This window comes from Sesamum indicum, linkage group LG4 (genome assembly GCF_000512975.1).
Source record: "Sesamum indicum cultivar Zhongzhi No. 13 linkage group LG4, S_indicum_v1.0, whole genome shotgun sequence".
Classification (NCBI taxonomy): domain Eukaryota; kingdom Viridiplantae; phylum Streptophyta; class Magnoliopsida; order Lamiales; family Pedaliaceae; genus Sesamum; species Sesamum indicum.
This window is the reverse complement of record NC_026148.1, coordinates 1004974-1032059: the sequence shown is the minus strand read 5'-3', so window position 1 is coordinate 1032059 and position 27086 is coordinate 1004974. Positions and strand designations below refer to the sequence as shown.

The window sequence follows — 27086 nt, the reverse complement described above, 5'->3', positions numbered from 1 at the left end:
TGATTTACCATATTGATATTGAAGTAATAGACAAAATTGAAAAACATTGGTGAAACAAAATACAGATATTTTAGCAGCAAAAATGTCATATGAATGTACAAATTACAATGTCAATAAAGACTTGGCATGTTCAAGCTGCTAAAGGGGAAAAAGGAACAAAAGATACTTCTCCACATTTTGTTTCTGTGCAGGATCTACAATCAGTAAACAGTATTACCAAAACAGGAAAAGGATGAAGAAAAGGAGGGGAAAAAAAAATCTAGAAAGGAATGCCATCCTCTGAAAGAATAGTACAAACAAAAAGTTGCAGTATATATGTTTCTAACTCCCCCTTTTGAGGTCTTAGGACTTGAGCTGTCTTTGTTTTTTACATCAAACTAACTCCATCAATAGGGGATCACCTGCTGCCATGATTCTGATTAGCCTAATGAAGTCTTGCTCGCTCGAAACATTCCAGGGGTGAATTGCAGGTACTTCAGCAGAATAAAATGATGTAGAATTGCTCTGCAGCTTTTGCTTGTATCTCATTGAATTGAAGACAGAGTCAAAATTTTGAGGAGAGTCCATTGCCAGAAAGAACATAGGTATTGCAACTTTGTGATGGATATCTAGACCGCCCACTAAGTTCACAAGATCGACAAAGTCAGGTACGAAATGTCGAGGCACATAGAATACCTCTGAATTGCATATCGTAAGGCTCTGCTGGTCTTTAACACTTTCTTTGTAATTGACTTGAAAATGGGCCGGCATTGTGGCAACCACTTTCTTCACCATATCTGCTTGCTTCACGAACCAATCGGAGTTTCCAGCAACTGAGACGCTCGTCCAAGACTTGGATACCTACACGCATTATAAAGCATACCAATGGGCATGAGTGTTTGTATGACAATATTATGTACGTTTACAGTACTGTCCAATAGATTTAACTTTGAGTTAAATGCACACAACTCATGATGGGCAATTAATGAGCAAAAGCTATTTACCTTATCCGTGATCCATAGCTTAGACTTGTCAGCTTGGAGCAAATTCCAGTAATTAAGAACAGTATCATCCTGAAGAAATAGAAAGCCATCTGCGCTGCTGTATCTATCAAAATATTTTGGCAAATACCTGAAGAAAATGCGAGAGATTAAATCAAGAAGCAGCATGGAGATAATATGTAAAGGTGAAATAACATATACACAGGCCCTATTTTTACCAATTACTGGCACTAAATGCCTTGGTACTTTTTGAGAAGCTCGCACATTCAGTGTCTCAATACTAAAATGATCAGGTCTGTTAGGACGTGTGTTGTTCTTCTACATAGTTAAATGAACAGAACATAGTCTGTTGAAATGCAATAAAGAGCACGTCCACCAAAGATGATTGTATAACAAAATAAGAATTGGTTCATTTCGCCACGACACTTACTGGGTAAGTTAAGAGAAAAGAAACAGAGAACCATCTGTCGGACTAATACTTGACAGGGGGAACTACCTATCAGTTTGTCACCTCACTTCAAGTGTTGCTCATTAGCAAGCTAAGGGAAACCACCTTAATGAAGGTCACTGATAGGTCAATAACAAGTGTCTCCTAATATTTACAGGTAAACAAATTTCTCAAATGTAGAAGGCAAGCAACATAGTCCCTTCCAAAACCACCTCTTACTATTATACTATAGTTGTGATGTGATAACAACCAAAAGGTCCATTAAAGCTTATCATGTGATAGTCGAGAGAACTGCACTCCAACTCTAAGAGGAATTCTTTGTTATTGGTGTTGGTTTTGCATGTTCAAGGTCCTTTGGTGGTATTCATCAGACTTAACCCCATAGCTAATTGTACAAGAGGCCTGAATGAGAGTGAAACTTGGACAAACAAAAATAAGAACAGAAAATATATAAAGTGATCATGCTGAACGATAGTACAACTTGATCAACCAATACAAAAACAAATATAAGGTAAAAAGTGATGGTGTTGGGAGGAAAGAGTCGAAGGACTAACCATCTTATTTATATTTGTTGCTACTGCAGGGAAAAACTAAAGCATATGTATAAAGCTTTAACCAAAATCAAGCTAGGAACAGCAATATAAACAAGTAAATTAACGTCTATTCACATATTACCCTAAGAAAATTTTGATGCAGAGTAACATATTTTGGCCATAATAATTGACGGGGAAGACGTTCTATCCTACAGTTATGCAGTTGAACAGATTTTGTTCCTCATACTGCATGTTATGTGACTGACATCTGTGTGGTTACCCATATGAACTTAGGGAAAAGAACATAAGCAGAGGAGATGGAGAGAAATCCAAATTATGATTCACATACTTGTAAATGTAGTCCAACTGCCCTTCTTCCACTGCAAGATCAACATTTTTCTCCCCAGATAATATAATAACCGTCTTAAATATCCTGCCATAGAGTAACCTCCATTCTAGTGCAGTGCGTTCCACAGATCCAGAGCAGAACATTATAAGCACCACGTTTCCAAAATTCTTCCTCCACCGTATCAAGTTCCCGATTTCATAATTCACCGTTCCTACTTCCTTAACTCCAAGATGCACAGATGGCAACTTCTGTGGTACAAACTCCTTCCGATCGCCATGACCAATATTTGCCCTTGGCCTGTCTAATTCAAGAGACATAAGGCGAGGCTGCTGGTAACCAACAGCAAGCAGATCTTGAAGCCAAGCAGCAGTAAACTGCAGATCCTTTTCTGTCCAAAATCCTTCCTCAGCCATCACATAGCTCAATTCCAAAATTTTCTCAAACAACCTATGCTTATTGGATCTCCATGCCACCAAGAAGTTAACAAGACGACCCACATTTACATGAAGATCTTTCTCTTCTGAAAAAGGATATGCTTCAACTCTGTCATACCGATGTGCGGTGGGAGGATACACCACAACATATCCGCCAACTTCCCACAAAAGTCTCTGTGCCCAATACCCCCTCAAGACATCGGAAGCCATTGTACTAACTGAGACAGGAAGCATAAGGCCCCAGAAGGCAGATGAATGAAAAATTGTGTTGAATGAATTGACGGGCACCATTGTACCCTGAGGTAATGCCACTTTAGGGGCACGATCATCAAACCTGATGTCAAATGCTTCATGCGCAGCTTTCCTTGTAAAGTAAAATACTGAATCCACATCAGGTAGCCCATTGGAAATCCCTTGCTGTATAAACTGTTTCCCACCAAAGACCTCAGTGTAGAACTCCTCATGTCCAATGTCACCCACCTTTTCCAAGGGTAATCCCCTTGGCCAAACAGACCGCTGTCCAAAATGTATATAAGGGTTCACAACTGTCCTATTGGGATTCTCATGACTATATTGCAAAATAACCTCTTGTCTAGCACCCTCGCCAATCAACTCGACATCGAAATGTTTCCCTATATCATTATCAATCACATCACCTCGATCGTCAACGTCATAGATCTTTTGTGCACCATGCTGTATGGCAAATAAATACCCAACAGTTTTTCGAACATATGAATCATAAGGCAAGTAATCAACCACCCTAAACCCCAATTGAGCTTGCATGTCCAACGATAGATAAATAGCACCTGTTAAAGAAAAAGTTACAAAGATATAAAAATCAATAGCCAAGAAAAAATCCATCCCTGATTACAAGAGTGCCTAAGAGATTAAACAAATAACTCATAAGATCCTTTGATAACTCATGCCCACTAGATTAACTTATCATAAGATCCTTTGATGTAATTTCTTAAAGAAATGCGTGTTTCTGCAGCATCAAACCCATCTAAAGCTGTCATTTAAGGGGGGGAAAAGAACCATATAAAGCTACCAATGGAACGTCTTAAGAACTAAAACAGCTAACCCAACTAACTCAAACTACAGATTTGGTACCACACAAGTACCTTTCAAATTCCAGTCTTTTGGAGTCTTAGAATTCCCAATCGCAAGCACTTGCCACCCTTTAATTTTAGTCATTTTCTTCAGAGACTCAGAGGGGTAATCCGAAACAGAAACAACGATCCATTTCTCCGATCGAAAGCTGGAAAACGGAGTTGATTTATCAACAATGCGGTTGATAGAATTCCAATTAATCTGTGGAAACTTGGGGTGGATTGTATGCGACTGAGTGGACTGGATGCAGAGCAGCGCCGCCGCATCGCCGCCGGCAGTGGAGTAGTTCCGGAGGAAGAATAAGGCCGCGACGGTGGTGATGAGAAGCAGAATTGTTAGAATTTTGTACAGATTCTCCGAAGCCCATGTTGAGAAATCAAGATTCTTGGAAGGAATCGAAAAGGGCTTGCTTCTAGATTGATGATTGTGGAGCTTTGGAGCATCAGAGGGAGGAACAATGCGATCTTGGACCAACATTTCTGTGGTTCAAATTGTGATTTGAAAACTGAAACTCCCAAGAAAAACACACACACGCAACACACACTACAAGAAGTGAGTGGTGGTGCAAGTGACTGACTCAGTTTAATCTCTTGAGTCTTGCGTTATTCAGTAAAACATTGACTCGAGTCTGGTTCTCTTCTTTGATCTGAATCTTTGGTGGGGGGGGAGGGGGAGGGGGGGTGTAACTAATGCTGGTGTGCGTGTGTGTGTGGTTTGGTAAGAAAATGTTAAACTACACTGCACAGAGTGGGGAGTATGTCTTGTTCTTGCAATTATGACTTGTTTGTTAGTAGCATAGGATTCATTTTATTTTCTTTTATAATCAGGAAAAATTGCACGGACTTTTATAAAATTTTATGATAATTATTAATATTTTATATTATTTAAATATTACAAATATTCATGAGATAGCATCCTTCTAATAAGTTAAAAAGAATATCTGTTAGCCAACCAGTAATTTTAGAAAAGTACTTATAATTTTTCAAATTATAAAAAAATATTTATAATTATGATAAATTTCAGAGAAACCCTTTATAATTTATCCTTACTTTTATGGTATTTTCATACTTTTTGCGAGGAACTTTTCTTTTATATTTTATTTGTAATTTGTTAGGATGGGATGGGACGAGAGATAGAGACATATTAGCTAATACTAATAACTCAAAATACATTTTTAAAACAATATTTAATACATTTAAAATGTGTTATTCATATTTAAATGTAACCCGATATTAAAATAAAAGATCTTACATTAGTTAATATCCATCCTTCTCAAATTTTTTGAAATACTTAGTTATATTTTTCTGAATATATGAAAAAAAAAGGGGTAAAATAGACATAGATAATAAAATCATCAAACTGCATAAAGCACATGGCCCCAAATATTTTAGTATGAAGGAGAAGTGAGTTTTAGTAAAGTTTAGTGTAGATTGGAAGATGAGGTTAATTTGTCAGTTGTTGATTTATTAGTATGGGGTCACGTGACACTGACACTTCCCCTAACCATATAATCATTTGTTGATTTTTTTTTTAAAAAAAAGAATAATTATATTTGAAACATATTAATGATAGGGTAATGCATTTTTCAAGAAAAGAGAGGAGAGTATAATGGTCCAATACAATCTTTTGGTACGTGTAGGTAAGTAGAGTGAGACAGTTCCTTGGAATAATGATTATTTTCTAATTATATTTTCAAAAAATAAAATTATGATTTTCTTTAAAGTATATTTACACCTTTTTTAAATTTTTTTTTATTTATAACGAACCCATTTCGTTAGGATTAACGATTACTGAAATATGTATAGATTCACTAGCAAGTGCACTAGTTATCAAGTAGTATAATAAATATCTTTTCCACGAGGATTTAAATGTAAGATAACTAATCAACGATTATTTGGACGATCGTGATTCAAGTAATGAGTTAACTACTACTACTAAAAACAATTACTAACTAAAATAAGCTAAACGAAAGTGTTGGAGAAGATTCAAAGATGAGAAGATGCTAAGGCAATTGATGTACCTAATTGATCCTAAATGTAGGAATCACAAATTAATCTAGCAGGCAATGTTTTCATATACTGAGGTCTTTCTCAAGTTAATTCTATATACTCTCTCGAGTTATATCAAACCTATTATTATCAAGAAATTAGTGGGTTCCTCCAATTTAAAACTCGCGACAATAATGCATTAAGATTTGTAAAAAACCTGTAAAATTAGATGAATCACGTCTATGTATGCCTACATATCGTTCAATCACACTATGAATTATCTTTTTCACTATGTTGAATTTCCTTCAAGTTCATCAATATAATTAATTATCTAGAAGTTGATTAGGCTCTCAAATTATAAAAACAAGCACAGTAACACATGGATATATGAGAATAAAGCTGTAGATTAATTTGATAAAATACTGAGAACATTGTCTCAAATAGATTTTCCAAAAGCCCTAACAAAAAGAAAATTAGTTCATACTAACTAGATAGAAAACAAAAGATAAAAAGATAAAAAGAGCTCATGGAGTCGAAAATCGGGGGTGATCAGTCTGCTACTCTGGCACCGAATCAACTTCTCCACTTGTGCTTTGATGTGAGTCTCTCAATTTTCAGTCCAAAGAATCCCAAGTATTCTTCTCTTTCTCCCATTTATAATAATTTTCAAGATTCATAAATTTAGTCTGATTCTCCTTCTTTCTTTCGTAATCCTATTGTCGCTAAACCTCCCAATATAATTACAACGAAATAAGCTGCTAAATATTATAAATTGACTAAGCAATTATGTTTGGGATTCTTTAATTTCTGCTCGGTGTCTGTCTAATAACACGTGAGTTATGGGTTATGCCCAATTTGATTATCTAGTTTTGCAGATTCCTAAAAGCCCGCGAGTCACGGGTTATTTTTGATTCACTTTTTAATGTATTTTTAGACTTTTCTAGTATTTGAGATGTTATCTTACAACTTGATCTTTTTCTATTAAAACACCTAAAATATCACAAATAAATCAAAAAACAAGCATCATATCACAAGAATATAGAAAAATCAACAGCAAAATGTATCACATAATTAAAAGATTATTTACAAATATTGCAAATTTGAAAAAAAAAAAAAACTATATCTTAATTTAAGTGGTTAAGTCTAAAAGTCCCATCAACAAGTGTGAACTCATGAATTCAAAAAATGCATGAATATTTGTTTCAATTTAATTAATTATATTAATATATTAATTAAATTGATGTATTGTTGAATTTATTAAAATAATTAATTCAACGGCCCAATTCCATTTGACAGATGGTTAAATTTCCACTAGCACTAGATTGGGCCTTCAGAAAGTAGCCCAAATTCTATCCAATTGGGCCCAATTCATCCCATATGAATAGAATTATCATAGCCCAAAACATAACTCCTCATTATGAAGAAGTAAAATATATAGAACCAATTGGGATTCAATCTTAAAATAATTGAGGTTCATTTCATTTGGACATTGTGATCACAACTTAATAATTATTATGTTATTATACAATTTCATTTCCAATATTCATATCAAATTATATTACTTTTCACAGCTTAGTTCTTTAGTTGTGGTAGCTAGAAGCATTGAACCTAATTACAAACCCCAATTTCTTTGAATAATTAATGGCTTTTGCTATCAAGAGATGAATGGCTTCTGCAAATTTATTCAAATATAAGAAATAAAAGCTTCCCAAACCAACCTTTTAAACCAATAAGCTCTAACTCAATTGGTGAAATTATATGTATGGGTTCGGACCCCATCAATATGTGGGATGTTGTTTTATTCTTTGTTTGATATAAATATTCGACGTGAATAATTTTAATTGATTTATTTTAAATAATAATAATTCATCACTTTCACGAGAAAGTTGCTTGCAGTTTTTCCCTATTTAATTATATTGAAAGTAAAACAATGACCCCAGTACCCCACCCCACCCCTACTCTAATTGTATGCAAAATGCATAACAAATGCAATATACTTGTAACTTAGATTCTAACTTAGATTTGATTTGATCTGAATTGAATTAATTATATGACAAATATAATACACTTGTGGTGCTATTGATGTACAGTTTAAGAAAAGTGGTCAATCATATAACAATTGATTTAATTTTATCAAATTTTAATTTGAGTGAGAAATTTTTACTACAGATAAAATCTAATTCAAGAATTATAAAACCCCAGTAGCTATTTAGTTACTCTAAAAACTTTGATTGGCACCACATAAAGATGATAGACGTAAATGTCAATGTGGTAGCAGCTAACTACATATATATACACAAGTCTTTCCCTTGCAAGAAGAACAAGAGCACGTAGGTACATGCACTCATATATCATTGGTTTTTTTGTTTGTCTGAATGAAGAAGCAATACGTGGAAATGGTTGATGTAGGTGTGAGAATAGCAGCCAGGTTCCATTCCCTCTGCCCTCAAACCGCACGTAGGTACTACCACCCTCCTTCTGCCACCGACGACAGCCAGAAACGGGAGTTGCAAGAGTCATCATCAATGGTGGGGGCGAAGAGCACCAATTACTACTCCTCCATCACCAACAGCTTGGATGATGCTCCTCATCCTGGATATGTAGTGTATTCTTTGGTATGACTCCACCAAACACACACAACACCTACGTATTTGCTTGTGGATTATGTATAAGAAGACAAGACTGCTCATCACAAACTAAAGACTTCTTCACACTGCTCTTTTTAGTATATAATTTTTCACACGTTAAAAAGGGAAAAAAGAATATCAATTTTAGAAGGGCCCAACCGGGTTCGAACCGGTGACCTCTTGATCTGCAGTCAAATGCTCTACCACTGAGCTATGGACCCTTGATGAAAGAAGGGGTACAGTAGATGACTTATTCGTGATACTCGGACGAGATCGGAGCTTGGGGCTCTTTTGAGTTCAAATTTGTGATAAAAACTAATAACTGGCTTCCAATGTGACTGTTTCTATTTGTCATAAAAATTCAGGCTCTCATCTTGATTAAACGTTCTGAGAATAGTTTCACGGCCTGTGCTTGAATTACCTGGCCAGATTATGACTTAAGCCATAGCTCCGAGAAGCAAGTAACTAACGGGGATTATGATTAAAACGTTTTGAATCGTTGAGGCAAGAACCCAGATGGTTTTATTTTGTTTCAAACCAAGTCATCTGTAAATCAGATCACTCATCCAGTTGATTCATGAAGCTTGATGCTGGTCCAATCAAAATCAGAGATAGCTTATTACCTTGGCTAATACAGATGGGAAACATAATGATCTGATTGTCCTTAACTTAGCACAGCAAGTACGCAATTTCCTTGCTAAATCCACAAGAAACCGAAAGACAGCACAAACTGACCTGAATTAGGGGAGAGCAAATAAAATAAAATTTCTCCAAATATCGAGGGTATTCGGAACTTCTGATCCTGATTCTGAAAAATTTTCTAAAAATGAATATTGTAAACCACACTACAAGAACTCTTTAGTCATATGCATGTTTATCGATTTCCACATTGCAAACTCACAACCAAATTGATGGCAACCCTCCATCTGTTCAGTGCTAAACTTTATTGGGTTGTCCTATCTTACAGAAAAACCACTCCTAGGAGGGTTCTATTTCTGACCCTGATGAGCGCTTTTTATATCTTACAACTTCAAGTGGCCATAACCTCCTCTAAATGAACCATAAAGAGGTCGAGATCTTCTGAAACTGAAGATATCTTCTATCTGGACGTTACTAGATTCAACAGGTTGGGAATTGTCTACCTGCTGCTCTGAAGAATGTAAGTTTCCATATACCCGTACACTCAAACTCTTTTTCTGGAGAGCACCAACTTTAATGTACTCGTTGAAGAAGTCTATCAGTTCTTTTTGAGATACTCGCTTCAGCTCTTCAACCTGTTTCATTAAGTATGGTGTGAAACCAATGGCAACTAATTAGGTATAAAATTCACAGGCTTTTATTGATGTATACCAACCACAGATTTTGCAGAAATAAAATCAATGGCCATACCTCGCGTTCTCTGCGGTCAAACTTGAGAGTTCCGTCAGATATTTCTCGCCAGTAAAATACAGATTCTTCCCGTAAATTTTTGTGCTTCTCAAGCTTCATTTCAATAAGTGCATTAACGTTGCTCTGCATCAAGATTTACATGTTAATAACAAGGCATTTCTCAAAAGAAGTTGATTTGCAGGTCACTAGGGTTCATTCTCAAACACAAATATAAAATGTCTTATTCATAATTTCTAGTAAATGCCAACAAAAGAAAAGTTGTTATCTTTCAGAAGCCAGTCTAGAATAAGAGCAGCAGAGCATTCATATCACTGTAAATGATGCAGATACCGATTTTTGAAGTTAATAAGTGCAAAATATGAAGCATTAATCTTAAGTACATTGTTCCTCAAGAATTACAGTGTCCCCATACATGCTCTCTTATGTAAAGATATCAAGTAGTTTATGTAGTTACATAGTATATTTGTTACATGCTCCCCCAGGAATCTAGTTTCCTAGACTCAATGAGCAGATATGATGCCTTTATTGTATTACGTAAAGATATCACATTCTTTCTTTACTAAAAATAATTTCCCAAACCCAATGAGCAGATAGGATTAAATTTCCTCAGATAGCCAATTTCCAGATATTCAGCATGTAACTCAAGGTAACAACTATACTAATAAATCATTATTCTGTTCATTATGATTGAACAACCAAATTGATCCCAGCAGATCTTATTTATTGCTAACCCAAGAATCAGGTGCATCTTGGCCTAGCAATTCTTATCACCAACACTGAAACGATAAACGTAAAAAGCCATTTGCTGGCTGCTTCCCTAGCTGTGCAGTGAAAAGGGATGATGTTAGAAGTGTTGAAGGAAGAAATAATGTTTCTAGGTATTACGTAAAGATATCACATTCTTTCTTTACTAAAGAAATAATTTCCCAAACACAATGAGCAGATAGGATTAAATTTCCTCGGATAGCCAATTTCCAGACATTCAGCATGTAACTCAAGGTAACAACTACACTAATAGATCATCATTCTGTTCATTATGATTGAACAACCAAATTGATCCAAGCAGATCTTATCTTTATTGCTAACCCAAGAATCCGGTGCATCTTGGCCTAGCAATTCTTATCACCAAGACTGAAACAATAAACATAAAAAGCCATTTGCTGCCTGCTTCCCTAGCTGCAGTAGTGAAAAGGGATGATGTTATAAGTGTTGAAGGAAGAAATAATGTTTCTAGGTATTCATTGGAGGACCCAACCTCAATATATATAGGATGGGATTTAGAGATAACTACAAATAAACCAACCTATTTATTCTAAGAGATAGGAGAATATATACCTAAATCAACTTAACATAAATCCTAACTCTCCCCCTCAAGTTGGAGCAGATTTGTTATTAGGCTTGAACTGCTTTGTTCCTGAACTTTTAGTAAAAAGGTCTGCTCTCTACTCTTTAGGAGTGTAAAGAGTGCAAATTTTCCGACTCACAAACAAAGTGACAATTGACTCAATGTGCTTTGTTCTCTCATGGAAAAACGGATTACTAGCAATGTGAATCGTTGCTTTATTGTCATAACACATAATACATAGGCACAGGATCATTATTTGTTAAGCCCAACTCTCCCAACCCATCCTTTTAACATAAAATTTCACTAACAGTGTGAACCATGTCCCTATACTCAGCTTCTGAACTCAATCTACCTACTACTTACTGTAGTTTGTTTCTTACTACACCAAGAATGAGATCTCCAATCCTGTCATATTTAAACCCAACATGCCCTGCAACAGAGTAGGCAAACAACAAACCTTTACCAGGAGGCCCTTTATGTACTCCAAAATCCTAAGAGCAGTTTCCCAATGAATAAGTTGTAACTTATCCATAAAGTGACTAACTATACTAGGGCAAAGGAGATGTAAGGTTTAGTAACAGTCAAACAGATCAACTTCTCTACAAGTCATCAGTATTTGGTTTTATCTTCCGAATAGCACTATCATCATTTCATAAATACGGGCTGAAATTCAAGGGTTCCTGAACAAGATCACAAGCATACTTTCTTTGCGACAGCAATATCCTATGATTGCTATGAGTAATTTCATTGCCCAAGAAGTATCTTGGGTTGACCTCAACCCACAACATACCAAAAGAACAAAGTTTACATCACTTCTTCCAGTTTAAATTAACCTCAATGTACTAATTTTCCAAGTTATTTCTACATATATTTTGTCAATATACGAGGAATTCACAAAAAAGGTTGGCATACTAGTTTGTTACCTTAAATTCGTCACTCGGCATTTCAGAGAGTTTAGTTTCAAACATCTTGAGAAATGATTCAACTCTCAGTTCAATTTGCCCAGGACCCTGTCAAGCACAAGGAGGACATATAATAGTTGCATGTCATGGGTAAAGGCAGAGATAGATATGCATTATCTGCCAGACAGAGTTTAGATCATGGATGCAATCTATACCTTGACATTCGATTGAATGATGAATTGTACACCACGGACACCAGAGTCATTCCTACATTAATAAGTATAGCAAAGGGTAAGGAGCAAAAGTTATGACACAATAATCGCTTAGGAACAACTGAAGAACTTAACATAAAGTAACTTTTCACACCTCTGCAAAAGTACAGTAATATAACCAAGTTGCTCAACTGATCTAAGCTGATGGAAAGCAGGTTGTTTAGCTATCAAAGCAAAAAGTTGAAGTATAACATTCAACCTGAAATCATCCTGGTGCACCTGTAAAGTTTGAATAGCAGTTATATTCAGAATCTCGTTGGATGAACGAAAGATCAGAATGCATGGAACATGTCTGAGAAAGAAGTCCAACAGTCAGTTGTACAAAGTTGTCCAGCACTTTGATCTTAATATATAAAATCTTAAGAAACTGTGTAACTAAGGACTCTAAGATATACCACCTGCCCTGTAATCCGTACAAACCAAAAGCATCTGATATAATTTATGGATTTCTTTAGCATGGCTTCAGATATTCAATAGTTTAACTCGACGTTTAAAGATGCGATCAAAAGCAAAAACAACCGGCAGAGAGTTAGGGGCGGACAGAAAAAAGAGAACTCTGTATAGTTAGACAATCCATCTGTAATACCCAAATGTTAAGTTGGAATGTGCCAATCATTAAGCATAAATTGTTGCTTATAAATTGGACCTAGGACATGATCCTAGTATATCACAAGGTAGTAGTAAAGCAGGCCCTTAAGATAATATTGAAGTGAGTGGTGCCCCAAGGTTTACTAAGCAGTCTTCAACTGTGTGGTTGCGACAAATTAGATTCTAAGGCCTCAGTAGGCTCACTAAAATTTACTAGCATCACTTTTCTTGCTAGTTGGAATTACAAGTTTACAAGGTATCTATAACCATTTGGTAGAATCGACCCAACCAGTCACTCCTTAGTCCTACAACTTGAATCTCCTAGCAGATTCTCTAAGGGTGGTGTGCTGGGGCACCTCCTACAACTTGAGTCCACTAGCAGATCTAAGGGGTGGCCTGGGCTGTGGCACCATTGTTCCATAAAAGAATCACATGTTAGCTTTTTTCCCCTTCTTTTATGACTAGGCCATGCATGGTCAAACAGATGGTGTAAAATGCAAGAAATCTAGTAATCAGTAATAACTGAGATATTAATTGATAACTCCTGCTAGTTTCATCCAACTTTTTCCTCAATACCTGAATGTAATGAATAAGGGCAGAATTTTCATCACTAGGATTTAGGCCCTGTGCACTGTAGAAGTAATTTATTCCCCTCTCAAGCTTAATAATTCTATTAGTCATGTATTGAGACGCAAACAAAGCCTGAGACAAGGGATTAGAACCCCTGAAGAAGATATCTTCAATTTGCTGGATCATTGATTCTGCTTCATTTGGCTCAATATTTCCTACATACAAGCAAGAACAGAACGATCAATAGACTAGCAGGTGAGCCAAAAGCAAATTTGCAAGAATCAGAACCTGCTGCATAGCATTCCAAGAAGGTCCTTGATAGCATTAGAGGATAAAATTTAACAAGATTCTCCGCTTCAAGATGAGGAAGAACTTCAAGTTCATCAGTCCAGGGCCATGTTTGGTCTTGTAGTATTAATGAACAGTAGTACATAGCCTGCTGATATGGCTGTTGGAACTTCATATTCTGATATTCTTTTGTGATCAATTCCTGCATATACGCATAACAAATGAATGAAAGATGAAACAAAGAATCAACAAAAAGCTGTTAGTCAAAACCTTCATAAGAATGTAGTGTCCTAAATGTTCGACAAATTCTCTCTATGATTACCAAAAATAACTAACGGTAAAAACTAGTAAAAAAAAATCAAACGGGCAGAGGAAATGCCATATAACTCTTTGCTTTGCTTCAGATATAGAATCTAAGTCAGCCTTTGGAAGTAAGCATGATAAGCATCTCATTATCAGCTAAGCAGTTTATTTTGTATGTTGGGCCTTTATTTCAAAGCAAGAGTGCACAATCATTAAACATTCTAATTCTATGACAAAAAATTGTAATTAAATAAGTGTGAAAGCATGATCAATTTATTTTGTCAGGTAGAACCATAGTAATTAAGGAAACTGGAAAAAGTTACAGGACAGTAATTTCTATTTTAGACTGAAGGAGCAGAATTTGGACGTCTAATAAAATATCAGGAAGAAGAGAAAAAGATACTATAACCTCTATAATTTGTATTGGAACAACAGCAATGTTCTTACTAATCAGTCAGGTGTTTTGATCTTCTGAACTAATTTCTCCAACACCCACCAGAAAGAATAGAACATCTAAATAAAAGGAGTATTGTACCCCATTACTGTTTCCAAGGCCCACCCCCATCCCCACACCCCCATAACATTCCCCCAAAAGAATGATTTGCGGTCCTAACAAATGTGATTGAAGTTCCATAGGCTTCTTCCAAATCCTTTCCCCAAATGGAGCCTGTGGAGATCCATCAGGCTACAAGGGATGAACTCAAAAGCAACAAACCAGGACAGCTTGGACAAAATACAATAAAATCAAATGCACTACCAATAACAAATTTCAGGTTTATTTCATCCTTAGAAAATAATTATGCAATCAATGGAGCAATTAGGTGCAAACTTTAAGGGCCCACCTACCAGACACTGCATGCACAAACAACTACAGCAGAAAAGTTTAACACTAGATACAATCTTATATGTTATTTTCTGTCATAGGACAATGTTGTGATCCTAATGGCAAATAAATGCACTTAGCCATAGAGAAAGAACTAGTCGAAGTAGTAAATGAACATAATCAGCAAACCTGTACCTTAATAACAGCAAACCTGTCAGGTTTTACTTCGAAATTAGCAATTTGATGTACTACAGTCTCCAGTAAGATCTTCAGTTTGTGATTATATCCAACCACAGTGACCTGTAAGGAGGAAAAGGAGAACAAATAATAGATAAGATTAGTTCTGAGGAGGAGACTACACGACAAACAGCATCAGGAGGGTTTGGAACCCTTATGTGAAAGGGGCAAAAGAGAGTGATGGCAGTATACTGTAGAAAGGGCTCATACAACTGATACAGAAAAAAGAAGAACCAGTTGAAGAAGATAACTGGTTCTAGCATGCTTCAATAGTGTATAAACCAGAATAAACTGAAGAGTAACATTACTCATTTTAGAACAGAAAACATTATGTTAGATTCTGCAACAATACTCAACAGTGACCAAATGTTGACTTGATAAGAGTATAATCAAGAGATTAATTGCATGCCATAAACCTGACCCACAGCCACAAATCAAAGAGAACAGGGCGGTTTTCCTAAGAGATTACTCATGAAAAATCTCCCTCAGCTGGTGTCTATATTTATAGGATATATTGCTACAGAACAATCCTCATTCATCCGCGAACTTTATTACATCTTAAAGAGATTCAAAACAGCAAATACACACAGCATGCTGAAAGTTACAGCTGCATAAAAAGTAATTCCTGCACAAGACTGTACATTTATATGAACATAATCTGATTGGGAGCTCCATATATCTCCATGTACATTCAAAAGTGTACATTTAAATGTGAAGACAATTGGGAAACAGAAGGAATGAGCCTCACATACATGCAATTCAATACATGGATAGAAGCAAGTATAATAATCAAACTTCACATTTTACTGATTCATCAAAAGCTTTTGCATGTATTGTATAAGTTTGTAAATGAAGAGTGGAAATGTTTGGATGGCAGATGTGAGAGCCCAACCAAATCAAAGGTGGAAATGTTACTGATGGCAGAGATCATGAGATCAGAATCCCAGCAATATACATGATGGACCAATTAGAAGCATCTACAGTTTCTAGTTGTATTCTGAATGGCTTATTTCCCACATTAGCAGAACTAAAATTTCAAGGCAGTTCCTTGAAAAGGTGCTTGGACTACCCCCACAAGCTATAATGGAGTTTCTCTGCTTTTGTGTAGTAGGATATAACATCTGAGACAAATTCCACACTTCACAACATCCAACACAATTCTCCTAGATTTTTGCATAATTCCAGGAGAGAGCATGCACACACTCATTGGGCAAATTGAGCACAACCCAATCTCCTCAGTCTTGGATTCACTAAAGTTACAGACTGCTTAACCTAATTTCAGGAACTTACAGATACACGAGAACCAACCAACTAAGCCCAATAGTGGGTGAAATAACTCCATAACATTCTATACCAAGTAGCATGTTAACTACATGGAATTGCTCTTGTAAGCCACATCTAAACATCACATTTTAAAACAGTTACCTGATGCAACTATAATATAACGTTGAGAACTTCAAAAATTAAGTGCTTAAGCTTTTCTATATGCATTAACTCTAGAGAGAAATGATGTTATTTGAGAAGTGGAAAGTGCCACTCAGGAGCATATACTTGAATACAGACACAAATAAGTACCTGAAACCCATAGTCAGTGTTGGTAACTCCATAATACAGACCAGCAACCTGTGCATCGTATGCTGAAATATGCAAAAAAAAAAAAAAAAAAAAAAAAAAAAAAAAAAAAAAAACAGAAAAACAACTGTTCTGTGAATTGGCTACGGCACCAGGAGAAAAGCATACGGCGATAATCTGAAATGAGTCCAAAAAGAATATGTAACATAGATATAAAGCTTTATTAAGTAGATTGAGAGTTTCGACATTCATAATACCACACTTTTCCATTCTATTTCTCAACCATAAGAAAATTACCATATTCATTTAAGTAGTCCATCAACAAGCGTGTAAATATTTCAGTGAGGACTTCTGATTCAGGGGAATTTCCAGAAACAGGACAGTTGAAATCTATCTTAACATATGCCTTAGGAGTTGAAAATGCTGTGTCTGGCTTGAACCATAATCTTGAGTATGGCGTTTTCCTCAATAAAACAGGTAAATTTATCTGTTCCAAAGGTCCAATGCACCAAAACATCAAGATCTCATAGTAAGTGTCTGACAAAGAAAGTCCAGATGGCATTATCCAAAGTTATGGAAATAACTTACTTGCCCAGAAACAGTCTTAAGAGATAGGTCTGTAGGAATAAACACATTAGCGCCAGGTAGACGCAGATCTTCTTTAGGAGCTTTTTTAATCCATTCCTGCAAGTCAACAAAGTCTTAGGATATCTCAAGTGGAGAAGCCTATTGAGATTTTATGTGGCAAGAAAAGATGCCTCATCATTAAACAGACATGAAGCAGCGAACCTCAATTGTAGAGCCAGGTAATCTCTCAACAGAATATGCCGTTCCATACCAAGGCTCTGTTGAATCAGTAAGCCCTTCAAACTTTGTAGACTCCCAAAATATTCTGCAAAACACAAATCTTATAACACTAAACAACAAACAATGATGCCCAAAAAAATAAATTAAAAAACACCACTATTTGACATCAGATAATTGAATATGTGAAATCCAAATTTCTTGTCCAAACTTGAAGCCAACTAAGAAAGAAGATGACAATGGATAAAGCCGGGTGAACATTGACATGACAACAATAGATAAATTGGTCAGGCAGACAGGACCACCTATGTTATATGAATTTTGTTTACATAGTCAACAACAAGAAGAGGCAAATTTCAAATTGATGCAAGTTATAAGGTAGACTGATCAGAATCTCCACAAATCTCTGTAAAACTGACCTCACATTATATGGGCTGAGCTCTTTCAGTGCTGACTGAATTTTTTCAGGATTAAACTTTGAAGGCAAAGATGATCCCACCAGCCAATCTTTTGGAGCATAAAACTAAAAGAGTTTTTTTTTTAACAGAAACCATCGAGAAATGTAAGTTGTAAAACCAACAAATGATAAGAGGAATAGCAGGTAGATAATTCAACTGACAGAAAGCAAAACAAAAGGTATGACTGAACAGAGAGCTCTAAGAGAAACATGAACCTTGTTAAACAAACAAGATGGCTAGTGGAAATTTACAACTTGCATGCATAGGTAGCATACTTCCATATCAAACACAAGAGTTTCACAATCATTTATATCAATGGACAAGACAAATTGAAAATTATTGATTTGAAAAAAGAAACAAATATGAGCACATAGTTGAAATATATCAAAAAACCATGAATTTTTAATATCATTCTCTTCAATTAACAAAACAGGCCGAAAATTATAGATTGACGAGATGCAGCTTAAGCCTTGAGGAAATAAGGAAAATAAGATGTCTCATGAACTGCTTAAACTGAAATATCACTCTCCTATGCACATCGATAAGGAGGTGTATTTTTTTATATATTTTCTAAACCAACTGTGCTCCCTCAATCATGCGCATACATGCAAATTACACACTCTTAACGTCTATTATAAGTAATTGACATTTACCTGCATATTAAATGCAACATTAACCACATAATCAATCGGACGAATCTTGTCCTGGTAATGGAAGGAAGTCTCACAAATGGCTGCAAGCTTCATTAACAAATTAAGATGATGAGATAAGTTAAATCTCAAGAGTAACATCAATAGGTAAATCTTCAAAAAACTATGCCTTTCAGAAAGCAGCATGAGGTGGATAGTTGATAACAGGGTTATAAAGTGCCTCTAGTGTCACAATTTGAGATCATAAGATGCTAGAATCCTAAAAATACATATAGCAACTCAGCAGCATGGTGATGCTTCTCAGATGAATACAGCTTCGCATCCCAAAATAATCAAGTGACCAACTTTCCACGAATATGAGATTATCGGCTATTCTGACAGATCAATTCTGGGGACTCATTCAGTGGACCGTCTTCAACTCAATCAATATGACCACAACTCTCTCTCTCTCTCTCTCTCTCTCTCTCTCTCTCTCTCTCTTTCCCCACCTCTCTCTCTCTCTCTCTCTCTCTCTCTCTCTCTCTCTCTCTCTCTCTCTCTCTCTCTCTCTATCTCCTTCTCTTTTTTCTTTTGTGTTGAAGGTGGGAAGAATATTAGGATTTAATACCTCTAGAGTTGCATAAAACAAGCTTCTGGTATATGCATGGCTAGTCAACCTCAAGTTTATCAATAAAAACGAACACATCCAATTATACTAAATCCATAACAAGACCCACAAGGATTTGTCTTTTATCAGATCTGGGACCTTCACAATTATTTATGTGCATCTCATAATTGTTGGATGTAATGCTATGCAATTTCATAAGTCAGGCCAAGTGTTTAAAGAGGCCAATTTTCTGCATCACTCTTTTCCTGGAATGCATCGTGAATACATTGTAAAGCTTGCAAAAACTGTAATCAGTTTTACCTCATCAAATATCCATTGGCAGGGACCAGATTGTTGCAAAAGGTGAATATATTTGAATAATAGTGCCACAATATCCTCAAAGTGCTCTGTGATTATCCAAAAAAGAAAAGAAGAAAATCATCCATCACCCGCCTCAGACCCACTTCTCGGTAACTGAGCGCAAAGGCAGAAAATTTAGCACTTACCATGACCAGCATCTGTCAGATCAATAACTACTTTAAAAAAAGAAAATTCATAAGTCCAATCTGATTCACCGGCAGATAAGCTTGTAGCCCAACCTGCAAGTATTTATGATTGAACTAATCAACTTGCTTTTAGAAAAGTAAGAAACTTATCTGCTGCTTCTCTCAGTGAGATACTAAGAATTAATATATAATTATTAATTTATAGTATTATATGGAAGCACATAATCCTACAGGAGTATCCAGACATTAACTAAATTGTGCACCCTTTGACAATTTTCACTGGAGAAGTGAATCACCAAAGAAGCAGTCATGACTCTGCAGATAAATTACCTAGAAAGCAGATATATTTGTAGGTATACTTACAGAACCCTCGTACTAATTACACAAAAGCCTCTTGAATTGGAAATTATAATGCTCAGCCTTGTTACTTATTTCGGCTAACAATCACCCCCTTTTGGCAATCCAATTGATGGATAGATGATGTCATAATCAGAGCCTTTATAAACTTCCAGGAGTGCCCTCACATACTTTGGATGACATAATACAATTACCCCCTGACTTACAGAAGTTAATCATGATAATCAACATTGGTTAAGTTCTAACCATTTAATAATTACATAGTACTTTCATTGACAGATACACCCTACTGACCAGAAACTAGCACAACAATTTACATCATGACGAGTAATTGTTTCAATAATATTTTACTGAATAAACACTGTGGTCCACAAGATGCAACATCAGAAGGGCTATGAGGCATAATAGTATATAGAAGCTAAAGTCAGTGTATAACTTACTGATTTGTCTCCTAGATTTATCTCTTCTAAAAAATGTTTCATGCTCTACAATCAACGCATAGCTCAATATTGTGGACGTTTTGACTTTCACACATCTTATCATAACCCAAATGATTAACATATCTAATGTTTGCACCCTAATGATTAACTTATCTAAATTTTGTAAAAATGTGTCTATCATTTCAATTTATTCACAAAGAATCATATAACTTATGACCTCAATGTACATAATTTATGCCTCCTTTCATGTTAGCAAGCATTACGGTTACCTCCCTTCCTCAGTAACTATCAAATCTTAAAAAGGTAAATTTGCCTTTCACAAATTCCGCCAGGTTTGACCAAAAATTTCAATGACCAGAGGAGGAAATTTGTAATTTTGGAAGTAAAAGAGGACGTTTGTGTAGCTGTACTAAGGGGACCCAATGTAATTAATCCTTTCTTTTAGAAGGATATGTCCACACTATAAAAAGCAACACCTTGGACATACTACATCCACACAACCAAAAACACATAGAGAACAAGGGTATCCGATAGAAAATAAAGCCTCTCCACCAAGCTCAAAAAGAACATTAAGAAAAATCCTGAAAGTTGAACTCCACAAAATAGTGTGAAGAGAGTAATTGTTCACTGAGAGATATTTCAACTGCAACTCTTGAAAAATGCATCCACCAAAATGGGTTCTAATTGGTCCATTTTTCAAATCTAATACAAAGACCAGTTATGCAGGACTAACTTAGTGTAAGAAACTTTGTACCATGTTCTCTCTAGAGTTCCTAATAAACGTGAACAAATAGAGAGATAAATGAACAAAAGTTTATCCTTCAAACTTTGACTCAAAAGAATGTTCGAATGCTGTGTTTTCCACTTATAGCAAGGTCAGAAGTAATATACGCATTTGCTACAATGTATTTATATAGATAGAGATAACCTAAACTCAGTCAAAAATATCTAGATACTCAGATCTGGGTACCGCTACAAGTGTGTATATATCATGACAATTTGCTACAAACAATCACCAGAATTAAGCAATACACTGTGGCATACAAAAAAAAACCTAACAACAGTTCTGCCACGAATAAACCAAGTTGATCTTGAATTTCACATAATCTAGCCCAAGAATAAGCCAATTAGGACTAACCAGACTCTTGAGTAAAACAAAAGGAGCACTCCTTCATGTATAAGAACCCTGATTATTTTTGGAAGAATAATAACTAAACAAAATCCAGTTCTGTTAGTTTAACTCCTTTAGCAATTCAAAACAGAGGAATGCCATTCATTATTACCTCCATATTCCCTATTTAATTAGTGATTTAAGGACTTCTGCAAATTTAATAGATATCCACTGCTCAATTACTTGACCAGCAAATTGGGAAGGGGGAATTGTGGACTTTGACATGGAAAGGAAGTGCAACACCCACCCAACTTTTTCAAGATGTAAAACAAAGATCCTTCTCCTTCATGGCCAATCAAATGACCCAGATACCTGCTCGGCCCTTCCTTGTAATGACGAATTCCAGGAGTAATTGGCCATACAAATCTCAACTTGTGACCTTGTTTAATTGGGACAGCTTTCACAAGGATCTGAAGCATAAAATATGAAGTGAAAATATAATACCATTACCTCATCGAGTGAAATTAGAAACATTCTGCTTAGTTCAGTCAATCAAACTTTCCTCAACCTACAGTTATTCCAAATGTTCATGACTTAAAGTCTGAAGTAATTGCATGCAGTGTCAAATTGTCTGGACAAAACCAAAACCACTAATCTTTCTCAAACCTTCCCCATTTACCAGTTTGCACGATATAATAATTTCAAAACTCCGCTAGTTACTGGAGATCTTTAAATCCTTTTTCCTTCAGATGGAGATAAAAGGATAGAATCCTTGATATAATCACACCCTTACATGAGTTCAGAATTTTGGATACCTAAAAGAAATGCTTTTATCCTTCAACTGAGCAACAGAGATTTATTTCAGAAACAATGTTTCATGTTTAAGTCCAAGTAGCTACCTTGGAAGGAACCAAGACAAGGGTCCACCCACATAAAAGATATTGGTGATGGTCTTAACCAGTCATTCGTATTGACAAGTTAAAATCAAGAGTAGGATGAACTTTTTTAGATGGTACAAACATTTCTATATAATTATTTCATTTACTGATTATGCTCCTTAAGATGAATACAGCATTAGAATGGCTTAAGTTGATTGATCTTTGAGAAATGCTTATTAATAAAACATTTCGTTTGTGTTTTCACTTTCAGTGGCAAATATGTGTTTTCAATTTTGTTTAGGTTTTCATGTGAAATGAGAATGTTTTGTCAAATCAATATACTTTTGATGAGAATACGTATAAACAAACATGTTTAAGTACTGTTTCAAAAACTAAAAATTGGAATGAAAACACAAACAAACAAGCCTTATAAAGAAAGAGCATAATGGCAATAGCTTTTATCAATAAAAGCAAGTGACGGGTGCTTGTAGTACCTGAAGACTTTCTGAATCACAAGGTTGACCAGTAAAACTGATGCAACTTCGATCTGTATTTAGGATATCCTGGAATTTGCTCCGCACCAAGATTTCAGATTTGTCAAGGCCATCTGGAAAATCCAACCTAATAAGTCGATGCAGTTCACTCGCCAGGATCACATACAACAAGTGATAGCACCTACTTATTACCTTTAGTATATATTACAAGATGCATGAGATTGGCTGAATAATTTTCATTATAAAACCGCAGAAGCTCCTCTCGAGTATCCATCCCTCTTTCTTTTGGGCGGACCTCCAGGGTGTCCCAATTCCCTACCAATACATAACGTTCGGGAAACATCAATAGAAATGTTTAGTCACAAAGGATAGTCGTTATTCTGATCAATCTAATTTATAAGTAATATCTCCAATATATCAACCATCAAAAAACTCATTGTATCCTGTGTGGCCTTAAGTTAGTAGTTTGACAAAACCCAACTTTTGCTACAAATCCTACTACATAGCTGGCTAGAATCTTTGTTAAGACACTTTCTCAATGATCAAGTTACTAAAATTGCAATCTTGGTTAAAAACTTTCTCAAAGGGATCTAGTTACTAAAATTTCTGTGTCACCAGGCTTATGCAGAGTTCCAACATCAGCACATAAGCATCACATGTAATCCTGAAAACAGATTGTTATTTTATGTGAGTTTCCTTAAGATTACGATAATGAAGCTCTTTCGTCTTCTTTGCTTTTCTTTCTTATTTCTTTTCTTCTTCTAAGCTCTACTTGCAAGCGCCGGTCACAAGTGTCCAAAACTGTTTCAGAAACTCACTGAAACAAATTCTTCTATTATGAAATATCATTGGTCACCATCACCAAACTTGAACGTGCAACCCAAATAAAAAACAAACGCAAAATCAGATAAAACTTATTATAGCTTCCTGAGAGCATACTACAACAATGAAATATCTTGTAACAAGCCTTAGTCAGTCAGATTCTTACTGAAACTAAGTAGGGAAATAACAGGACAACATTAGGATTAGAAGGTTCAACAAAGAACAAGAGTGTCCTGTGCAGATATAAGGATAAATCTAACCGCGCTAGACACAACACGTAAGGAAGCTTAGTAAAGCAAGTATAATTAACATGAGATTAGCAAGGATGTACCTGTGCTGAACTTGTGGTATGGATGATCTTTCACACTTAAATGTTTCTGAAGCTGTAAAGAAAAAAATTTCAAGGAGTTGACCTCTTCCCCAAAAAGAAACTAAATAGACTTTAAGGAATGCAAGTCATGAACTGATGACTTCTGTTTCTAAAACATCATTCAATTCCAGAGGTTTTAGGACCTTGCCATTTAATTCCAAGGGGAGAATATATAGTTTTTCGTCATCATTTGATTCCTGACAAATACTGCCATAGGGAGCTAGTAAATAAAAGTACCTGGTTCATTCTCCAAACATCAGAGAGTAAATTCTTCTGATTCTCTGAGGAACAAGGGAAGAGTGTGCGTATTATCAAGAAGAATTCAAAACTAATACATTGACAAGATGCAAGACAGAATTGCTAACCAGAATCAACAGCTTTTATCTCCCTCGTGGTAGCATCGGCTGACATCAGCGGTTTGATGAAAAACTGAGCGAATCTGAATAATTAACAGCATTAAGACCATCCATCCAGGACAATAATTACTAAAAACACAGCTCAAAAACTGTGGTTATTAAGCAATGCTACCTGTCCAAGGCTTCTTCAAAGCAGTCAGGGTTAACATCAAAATAGTAGTTAGTGTGTTCAGATGAAGTGAAAGCATTTGTACTGCCTCCATGCTGAAAAAGAAGACATGAAATACATACAGAGAGATTATTTTTGGTCTAGCCACATTAAATAGCATCCACTTTATTACACAAAGAACAGAAGCAGTACCATAGAGACAAAATTCATCTATTATTTCAAATTCAAGGATGGTAAAAGGCAATGTGGCCCAAGTTAATTATCTATTTCTATGTCCAGAGATAAGTGATCAATTAAGCTACAAGAACAACATGAAAGAGCAGATGATTACCTCACTGATGTATTTTGAGTAACTGTCCTCCAATGGATACTTTTCACTTGCATAAAAAAGCATATGTTCTGTACTATAACTACATTGTGAGAAAGAAGTCCAACAAAGATTACTTGGAACAGTATATTACAACTATGCAACAGAAAACATAAATGAGTTACATGACATGTTGTGGATAAAGAACATTAAATTAATTCTACTGAGGAGAAGAAGACATGAAGAATTAGATGGGAAGCATCAAATATTTGTGAGAAAATAGTCAGCCACAAAGCCAGTTAAAACCAACATGTGTTGCATCATTTAAATGAATGTTACACTTTGATGCACTTATCAGGTGTACGTATGTTTTATTTTCCCTCGTTCCTTTCATGGAGAACTGAAATAGAAAGATATTTCCAAAACCTAACCTAAACACACAAAATTGGATACCCATGCACCCTTAAGCAGTACACATGATTTAGATTGAATAATGTAAGCCAAGACAATTCCATCACCAAGAAAGTGTGCAAGGCTTTCAACCCCCTAAGGATAAGTGACAATTTTGAATTCAAGCGAATGTTTTAAGTGATTGAAGTGGAAAGATGCAATGCAAACAAAGAATGCAATATCTGTCGCCAAGAAAATGTGCCAAGCCTTCAAATCTCTCAGTCGCTGGAAGAATTGAAAACACAACATATTTTCAAAACCGACACTCAAACATTCAAAACAAAGCCAGTTAACCATCACTAAGTAGTCCAAGTGATTGAAACTGAAAGATGCAGACAAGGAACTTCAATCTTTGCCACCAAGAATATGCAAGAGGCCTTCAAGTCCCTCAAGATCAGAATAACTGGAAACAAAATTTACTTCCACAGAGTAACTCTAAGAAATCAGTCAAACTAAGGCACCGTGCATCCTTAATAATTCAAGTGTTTGAATTGAAAGTTCAATATCTTCCTCACCAAGAAAGTGGGCGAGGCCTTCAAGTCCTTCGGGGTCACTGAAAGAACCCACACGAACATCCATTGAAGCAGCGCACTGCACCAAGAAACACATCCAGACAACCATATTCGAAACAAAGTACCGAAAGTTTCAAATAAAATTTCAAGAAACGGGTAGAAACCGATAAATTCAACCGTAAATATATATACCTTATCAGTTTCGGAATCTCTGATGAGGAGAACTTGGAGATTGTTCTGCAGAACAATCCTCCGATACTCCCGTTTATCATTGCGCGGCTTAATAATCTGCACTTCATCTGTTATTCCTCCCACAGCCATTCTTCTTCTTCTTCTTCTTCTTCTTCTCCTACTACTGCAAATTGGGTGGATTACATATACATACACAAACGGACAGAGATTGGTGTGTGTGTGTGTGTGTGTGTGGAGATTGACTTGACTCGTTGCAATGAGAGGGTCATCCGAGGGATTTTTCTATAAAGACTTGGGGTAAAAGAAAGGTTGTATTCTATGCATTACCTATTGTGCGCTTAAAACGGTCATAATTATAATAGGAAAGTTCCGGTACTTGCCATTTGGCATTTCCAAATAATTGAGGACTGTAAACCAGCTATCCCAAATTTGCAAACTCCAACTCAAATTTAACGAAATTGATGAAAACAATTTCGAAATCGCCAAAATTACAAACTCGAGCTCAAGTTTAATCGACTTGATGAAAACAGTTTTGAATTGGATAAAATTTCAAACTTGATTTCAAATTTAACTAATCTTTCGAATTCAAGCACCAGACAAAGTGCTCGAGTTTGTTGCTCAAGAGCTGAGGTGAAGCTTTATTTTTTTTTTTTGGGGACAAAAATTTGCCATTTGGGTATTATAATAGAAAAGTTCAATTGTTTGCCCTTTGGTGTTTGCAAATAATTTAGGGCTGTAAACGAGCTTCGTCAAAATTTCAGATTTGAACCCAAATTTGATGAGTATGATGAAAATAGGGTTCAAATTCGAGATTGTTTTATAATAGAAATTTTTTATTGAAAATTTTGCCATTTGGTATTATAATA

The 27086-nt window shown here is 35.7% G+C and overlaps 2 protein-coding genes and 1 non-coding gene across 4 annotated transcripts; all 3 read right to left on the bottom strand.

Annotated features, from left to right (window-relative positions):
* LOC105159757 (probable glycosyltransferase STELLO2) lies at positions 51-4521 on the bottom strand. The gene is made up of 4 exons (XM_011076945.2): positions 3866-4521; positions 2311-3550; positions 984-1110; positions 51-840 (listed from the first exon to the last, which is right to left on the bottom strand). The coding sequence occupies exons 1-4, from the start codon at positions 4329-4331 to the stop codon at positions 373-375; spliced, it is 2301 nt and encodes a 766-aa protein (XP_011075247.1). The 5' UTR covers positions 4332-4521; the 3' UTR covers positions 51-372.
* On the bottom strand, positions 8619-8690 carry TRNAC-GCA. Its single transcript has one exon. It is a non-coding gene; the product is annotated as a tRNA-Cys (tRNA).
* LOC105159756 (insulin-degrading enzyme-like 1, peroxisomal) lies at positions 9254-26546 on the bottom strand. 2 transcript variants are annotated; one of them, XM_011076943.2, is made up of 26 exons: positions 26221-26546; positions 26032-26107; positions 25091-25158; positions 24763-24854; positions 24600-24673; positions 24472-24515; positions 24196-24247; positions 23235-23357; positions 23043-23155; positions 21978-22140; positions 19763-19855; positions 19578-19663; positions 18674-18760; positions 17982-18085; positions 17548-17650; positions 17347-17442; positions 17056-17245; positions 16762-16823; positions 15145-15249; positions 13824-14025; positions 13542-13750; positions 12472-12596; positions 12321-12372; positions 12127-12213; positions 9859-9981; positions 9254-9743 (listed from the first exon to the last, which is right to left on the bottom strand). In XM_011076943.2, the coding sequence occupies exons 1-26, from the start codon at positions 26347-26349 to the stop codon at positions 9492-9494; spliced, it is 2910 nt and encodes a 969-aa protein (XP_011075245.1). In that variant the 5' UTR covers positions 26350-26546; the 3' UTR covers positions 9254-9491. The 2 variants fall into 2 exon arrangements, with proteins under 2 accessions (XP_011075245.1, XP_011075246.1); XM_011076944.2 differs by lacking the exon at positions 26221-26546 and having other exon boundaries at positions 25091-25169; positions 26032-26096.

Excerpts from the sequence above, each read along its gene's own strand:
- LOC105159757 (XM_011076945.2), bottom strand. The coding sequence starts at position 4,331 with ATGTTGGTCCAAGATCGCATTGTTCCTCCCTCTGATGCTCCAAAGCTC. Across the intron at positions 1,111-2,310 it reads CAGTTGGACTACATTTACAA|GTATTTGCCAAAATATTTTG; the intron begins GTATGTGAATCA and ends CATTTTCTTCAG. Across the intron at positions 841-983 it reads AGCTATGGATCACGGATAAG|GTATCCAAGTCTTGGACGAG; the intron begins GTAAATAGCTTT and ends TAATGCGTGTAG.
- LOC105159756 (XM_011076943.2), bottom strand. The coding sequence starts at position 26,349 with ATGGCTGTGGGAGGAATAACAGATGAAGTGCAGATTATTAAGCCGCGC. Across the intron at positions 22,141-23,042 it reads GTGATTCAGAAAGTCTTCAG|ATCCTTGTGAAAGCTGTCCC; the intron begins GTACTACAAGCA and ends TTTATGCTTCAG. Across the intron at positions 16,824-17,055 it reads GGACTACTTAAATGAATATG|CATACGATGCACAGGTTGCT; the intron begins GTAATTTTCTTA and ends TGCATATTTCAG.